The 7137-nt window shown below is 37.6% G+C and overlaps 1 protein-coding gene across 2 annotated transcripts; it reads right to left on the reverse strand.

The window, feature by feature from the left end:
- LOC118424785 (dehydrogenase/reductase SDR family member 7-like) lies at positions 1–4717 on the reverse strand. Of its 2 annotated transcripts, none has more exons than XM_035833529.1 (8): positions 4629–4717; positions 4252–4387; positions 3275–3424; positions 2812–2918; positions 2367–2606; positions 1902–2021; positions 1278–1453; positions 1–574 (listed from the first exon to the last, which is right to left on the reverse strand). In XM_035833529.1, the coding sequence occupies exons 2-8, from the start codon at positions 4367–4369 to the stop codon at positions 529–531; spliced, it is 957 nt and encodes a 318-aa protein (XP_035689422.1). In that variant the 5' UTR covers positions 4370–4387; positions 4629–4717; the 3' UTR covers positions 1–528. The 2 variants fall into 2 exon arrangements, with proteins under 2 accessions (XP_035689422.1, XP_035689433.1); XM_035833540.1 differs by lacking the exon at positions 4629–4717 and adding an exon at positions 4609–4628.
- Positions 4718–7137: the final 2420 nt, after the last annotated feature.

Genomic DNA, 7137 nt, shown 5'->3' on the forward strand with positions numbered 1-7137 from the left:
TGCCTGAATTCAGCTTTAATTTTGTATACAATCTGTTGCAAAGATCCATACATGCTTACATTGATATTACTTATGTGATATCAGATTTTTATCTGTTCTTCATTCATCTTTGATTTGATTTGATTATTAAAACTGCAAATTGACCATTAAATAGTATTGCTAAAAAAAAACACCTCCAGTTTAACATTTTACAGATCCAAGCAACCGATAAATGATGCCAATAAGGGAGAAAAATCTAAGTGCACTAAATACCTATACTATAGATAATGAGAACTAATGTAACTTGATATTTACCACTTGTAAGCAAGGAGTCATCAGTTGATTAAACAGAGGTATACTAAAATATCTTAAATGAGAAATTGATATCATGTTTCTGTCTCACAAAATAACATTTCACACTCAATGAGGTTTCACATAGCTAGAAGTTTTCTCTAAAGCCTGATACTAATTATAAGCATTTGGTCAAGCGATCATAGTCACAGTAAGACATGACTTCATAATGCAAATGCAGAGGATGATGCCCACTTTTCACTGTGTTTTCTTCATAACGCGTTTGGCCATAGTCTTCAATAACCTGGAAGGTAAACAGCAGGCTGTGGTTATTTTTCAGCAGTAGGTACTATAGTACTATCACAAGTCATAATTGATACACACATGCGGCAGAGACAAATTCAGTGCATTCAAATTTTCTCTCATTCACTTCAAAGAGAAGAAATCTTTACCTGTTTAAATCTGTTGTTTCCTACCAATTCTAAGTTTATCATCACTCATAACCCCAGATAAGTTCAACATCAACCAAACTGGCTTCTATTACTTGATAGTTTCCTTTTAAGATTTTCATGTTTGTTAAATTGCTCGGGTGATTGGCTATAAAATGTTTCCTGTGTCTGAACACAAAAAGTTTGCAAACTTGATTTTGGACGCCATGTCACCGCACACACATCGTCAATTGCATGACACATATGGTACCTTTGTTAATGGTAATAAATGGGCATTCCAATGATGCAAAATATGAAACAAGTGATAAGATAATTACAAAGATATGGATAACCAAATTTAAGTTTACAAACTTTTGGTGTTGGTTGTTCGCCCTCGTCAAAATCATCACACTTGTATCTAGAATATAGTGTCTAATCGCAAGGCCTCCCCACACATGCACAGGTAACGAAAAATCAGGAGAAATTTATCCAACAACCCTAAAACAACAGCTCAGGAGACCATATCATAATCTACATGCCAGACAAAAGAACCTAAAACAGTAGTACAAAGTTGGGTACCTGTTTTTCATGAAAGGTAGATATGTATACATGTATGTGAAAGTCAGGTGTGGGTTTTTGGCTATCCAGATCTCGTCCAGTCGGTTAGCCATCCCCACCGTGAACAGCCTGGCACAGCGGGACACTGCCATGTCGTCTACATGGACAGGATCCAACTTTGGATCAATGTTGAGTGACTGGAACACAAGATTTGTACAATAATGAATGTTAGGCATCCAGGCAAACAATACTTGGTAAAGCAGAATGAGTGAAATCTGGATGGCAAATAGAAGATGAGACATTTGAAGTGATATCCTTTCCATATTTCAATACTACTCATACACAATATACAAATGTCTCCATTTTAATAAGTTTTTAATTACTGATTTATTCTGTAACAATATTTGTAATCAGAATCATTAACTGAATCATGTTTTTTTTTTCTTTCATATATAATAAGATGAATTGGAATTTCATTTGTACACAATTTTCATTTACCAGTATGTGAGATCCTCTGGGCCGCAATCAGATACATGTACCTGTATCAGTGTATGATTTAAGACAGCAAATTGAAATCAAATCAACAATCTTTTTAAGTTCCTTGGTGGCATGAGTTGAGTTGGTGAGATGAAGTAAACTGTTCACCTTGCTTGGTTCTCCCACCATGGCATTCTGGACAATATTAGACTCCACTGGACCAGGGCATGCTATCAGGATATTGATGTCATAGGAGTGGAGCTCAGCCCTCAATGCCCCAAACATGCCCTGTTGCAAAAAGGGATATTGTTATTAGAACATACTGAATACAAGTTGCCCTGTCTTGTCATGCATTTTATTGCTATGGGGAAAACCGATACCAAAAACTGGCAAATAGGCAGTAAGGGCACATTTGAGGGTCTAGCTTATTTGATTTTGTGGTCCCAAAATGATACATGGAAAACAAAATTGCTCTATATAGAGTACAAACAATTGTGTTATGTTTTCCAAACCCTATAGAGAATGTGAAATATACTGTCACTTTTGGCTTGCATATCTTTTTTTTTCCTTCTCCTTTGACTGCCATCAAGTTGGGTAATATCTAAATAAACTTCCCATCTTCCCAATACTTACATGGAGAGCAAACTTACTCCCGCTGTATGCAGACTGACGAGGGGTGGGGATTTTGCCTGACAGGCTGCTGGTCACCACAATCTGCCCCTCCCCCCTCTCCATCATGTGCGGGAGGACTGCCTTGGTCAGAGACACCTGCCCAACAACATCCACCTCAAAGATGAACCTGTCACCGTCCAGGCTTGTCTCCCAGAACACAGAGCGCTGAGTACGACCACTGTTGTTTACAAGGATGTCAACCTGAGAAATAACAAATAGGCCATAAAGAGGACACCCAAGCCTTGCTGTCAGCAAATACATGTAATCACTGAAATCACTGCAAACCAGAACATTGTTACTAGGTCATCAATAGCTAGTCACATTGTATGGGTTTTATCATCCATGTGTCTGGGAAAGCTTGTTGGTTTTCTCTATACTTGCTGGTGGATCATTAAAAACTGCTTACTCTGCCAAAGTGAGCAAGAACACGCTCCACACATCCAGCATGGGTGTCATAGGCAACAGAGTCCAGAGGCACCACCATCACATCATTATCAGGAACTTTTCCTGCCTCTTTTATATAAAACACAAGAAAAAATGTTAGTCACAATTCAATACATTCATATACACTAGCCTCATGGGTACCACCATTGTTTATTTAGCTTTCAAGTCATTCCTAAATAGCCACATCACAGAGCAGATTTAAAAACTCAGAGAAACTGCTGGTGGTACTCAGACTCTTATCAGTCATAACAACTCATTCATAAACCAGTCAGGCCATTCAAATTTAACACAAAGACTATTATGTCATTTTAAATAGGGGCAAAAAATGTATTCATCAAGTTACTCTACAAAGACAAGCAGAAGCTGTAGACATTTTCTGCATCAAGAAAAGGTTATAAGATATTTATGCAGTAGTAGCATCTCACCCACACATCTTTGTTTAACTCTCCTTAGCTCCCCTTCCCTCCTGGCGGACAGCACCAGTTTGGCCCCCACCCTGCTCAGCTCCACAGCCAGGGCCTCTCCTATCCCGCTGGATGCACCTGTGATCCACACAACCTTACCTGCCAGCTGCGCTGGAGCCAAGATAGAGTGTTGGGAATGGTGAATGGCATAGGGGAACGATGATCAGGTTTAGAATACTTTGAAACTCAGAATTTGAGTTCATGAAAATTTCATAATTCAATCTTTGAATATGTATTTGAATGTTAATGTTACATTATTATGATACAAGAAAATCAAGCATGCTATCTTTACATCAGACGATCCTTTTTTACTTAAACATTTACTTAAACATTTAGACATGCTATTTCTATCATAGTTTGTTATTATCATATTTTGCATTTGACATGTTACGGACTAACAAAAAACTTCTTGCTTAAGTCATCCAAGCCATTTATCTATGGATATAGTATGTTGGACAACTTATTTCCCACTACATATGTAAGAGAAGTATCGTATATTTACCTTATTGGGAGGCAAACATATTGTTTTTTTCTCTTATCTTCTCCATGAAAATAAAACCAAACTGCTGTCACCATGGTTGCAAGTAGCAGAAACCCTGTGGTGTTTGATTAGGCTATGTATGGAATGGCTTAGGACAGAATCAGAGGGGCAGGTCACCATGTTTAACGTTATGAATGTGTTTGGGATTGAGAATAAACAGAGAAGTACTTTGCTACATCATGTGAAGGTAAACATAATGAATTAGCCTGCAAATGTTACCTTTCATTTAACGTTATCTTTCTTTGTGAAATCATATACAACTCTGCATATATAATGTTACCACTGTTTTGCTTTGTTTGCGATTAGCCTTTGGGAATGATCTTGGAATAAAGTTATCATTGTTATATAGGTAGTAAATTGAGAGCTCAGAACAGCAGTTCTAAAGCAATTGCCTTACTTGGACTCTCTCCGAATCTTTCACACCACATAAGACTGAGGTCTCCATCCGACATGCGCAGACGCAACAGTTGTACCAACAGAACCACTAGGATCCCATATACGATCAAGTCCAGCATGGTTAGTGTCTTAGTGATCTGAAATAAGACATATTCCAACCACTCAGTCATTAGACCACCTGTCTGGTCGTACTAAAGTGCACTGTATCCGACTGCCATTTTATGATGTCGACAAAATCCTTATGAAGTTTAACTTAGTACAACAAATCTTTACAATTATGCACGACAGTACATAGATCCGATTGTTTCGTCTCGTGGTCAAGCACCTAACGTCTACGACAAGGACAACCTCTTCCAACCTCTCTAAGGACCACCTCACCTTTCAAAGATCAAACTTCGACTTAGGACTCCCAATGTCTTAGGTCAAGGGTCAAATGTCCTTGGTAAGAATCTACCATTTCTCTTGTAGGTGTGTTTTGGCTTACTCAAAACTTTGTCAAATTGATATAACGTTACCGTCACAGCAAAATATTATAAAGAGATATCGTTATGAGTGAACATTTTATGGGAAATAACGTTACCGGTATTAGAAAAATTCTTTATCGATTACGCAAATCAAGTCCTTATTTGCATCTTTAATTTTGCACATCCCAGCTGGCTAATTCAACGTCTTTGTTTTGTTTTTACCTCCATGTCCAAAACTGTGGTAACGTTATCCGTCCTTCCTTTCTACAGCTATCCAGATTTTGATAAAAATCTCTCTTGCAGTTGCCAAACTAAGTGCTGTACGTGGGGGCGACTATGACGTTACCATTCAATTTTGTCCTTACACCACATTAAGATCCAGGATCGCGTCACTTTCGCATTAATTATGCAAATATCGGTTCATTTGCATTATTGGTGTATCTGTCAATGTTCCACTTGCCATGACTTACATATACAAACATTATAAGAATACTTGGGCTATAGAATTCCCTCGTCAATTAAGCAAATTAAGTCCAAATTTACATATTTATCTCTGCACCACATGTACACCTTCTTTGTAATCTAGTGATAGCAAAACATTAGTCGACATTTAGATGTTGTCACTATTTCAGTAGCTAGTTATTGTAACGTTACTTATTACCTTTACCAAGAAGATTATGTTTTCGGTGCGTTTGTCTGTGCGTCTGTCTGTGAACAACATAGCTCCAGAATCCTTTGAGGGATCCGGTGATATTTGATAGGTTGGTAGTAGTGGTAGGTAGAGGAAACGGGAAAACGATATAAATCTAAAGGACCCCATGGAGACTTTCTATGGTACTGCAGTGGAACTTACTTTTTTGACATCTTGTCTTATGGACATGGTCCAATGTAACCTTAGGGATCACATGCAGAATATCATTCAAGTTATAATCAAATAAATACAATATATCTATTTGATTCATAAACTATGGAATCGAAAGATAAATTACAAGTCATAATCAAATTAATCATAGATGGCGAATGAACTAATATAGATAATTTGATTGATATATCAATGAATTGATAAGTATATTCGTAGATAAGTTAGTAAAAAAAGTTAGTAGATAGATTATTGAATAGATAAATTAATGAATTGATACATTGTTTATCAATGTAGATTAGTAGATTGATAACTCATTAATAAACAAAAATGAGCTATTGCTTACTCAATTCAATGAAATTCAAGTTGTCATAGATTAAGTTATTGATTTAGTCCTGAATTCAAAAGTTAATTAATCATTTCAATACTTCAATATTGATAGATAAAGTAGCCACTAGAGTGGAATGGAGTGAAACGATTAAAAAAAACAAGAAATTTCCCTCCTATGGAGTAACATATGAACAAATAACTTAAGTAGAAGTCATTTTCACCCCGGAGACAGTGATAGCGTCAGCCACATGGAGTCCGGCAAGGCGACCGTTAAATCATCATCATCATAACATTCGCCGGCTGTACTATATTAAAGGTTTATTTTTCAGACAACTCCAATATTCATCCAGTCCAGGTGGTGTGCACAGATAAGATGGACTACGAGCTATACTCCCCTGACACTGCACTATCCTAGGCTCTGGGAAATGTAGTTTCATTCCAGAATGTAGGCAGAGCCTTTTCCATTGTTCCCGATTTACTACGAGAGTCATCCAAGAACCCTGCTTTTAATAGCATTGTTTGGGTACCGCATGGGTAAATCAATGTCGGCTGGAGGGCACTGGCTCCGTGGCTCTGACAAACGTTCTCATAACATAGCCATGGCCACTGCCAATAACATGATCCCAGTCACAACATCATTGTCTCCAAAGATTAGTAGAGAAGTATATACAAATAGCAGTTGACTCTACTTATGTTTCCAGGTCGATCACCCATACGACATGAAATTCCCGAATCTCTATCTGTACGTCTGTTATAAGGTAGTACTACAAAATAGCAGCTTCATAGGTCCATGTCCAGATGTAATATCGAAGCTATATAGCGCTAATAAGACAGGAAAGCATCGGTCACTTTTACCTAGTACTTACTTTTAAACGTTTGAAACGTAACGTTATTTCTCCACGCATTTATGTGTGGCGTCAACCCTTAAATCAAATCTGTTGATTTAGCATTAGCATTTAGATACCCCAACGTCCAAATAAACGCTTTAGTAATGTTAAAAGTGACAGATCATTTTGGCGGAAACTGCCCTGATTTGACTGACGCCACATTGTCATATCTCATGTGTCGGATGAACAACCTGCATTTGGTAGATATCTTCTGCTGTCTGCGTGAAGCTATCTAGTGTGTCCAATGCAAGTTGTGTAGCCTACGAATATTACCTTCCAATACTCAAAGGAAATATCTAAGTTTCAAGGCCCGTGAATCAATCATGTAAGGGTCCAATACCAATTTA

This window comes from Branchiostoma floridae, chromosome 1, assembly GCF_000003815.2.
Source record: "Branchiostoma floridae strain S238N-H82 chromosome 1, Bfl_VNyyK, whole genome shotgun sequence".
Classification (NCBI taxonomy): domain Eukaryota; kingdom Metazoa; phylum Chordata; class Leptocardii; order Amphioxiformes; family Branchiostomatidae; genus Branchiostoma; species Branchiostoma floridae.

Excerpts from the sequence above, each read along its gene's own strand:
- LOC118424785 (XM_035833529.1), bottom strand. The coding sequence starts at position 4,369 with ATGCTGGACTTGATCGTATATGGGATCCTAGTGGTTCTGTTGGTACAA. Across the intron at positions 2,607-2,811 it reads TTCTTGCTCACTTTGGCAGA|GTTGACATCCTTGTAAACAA; the intron begins GTAAGCAGTTTT and ends GTTATTTCTCAG. Across the intron at positions 575-1,277 it reads CTACCTTTCATGAAAAACAG|GTTATTGAAGACTATGGCCA; the intron begins GTACCCAACTTT and ends TTTACCTTCCAG.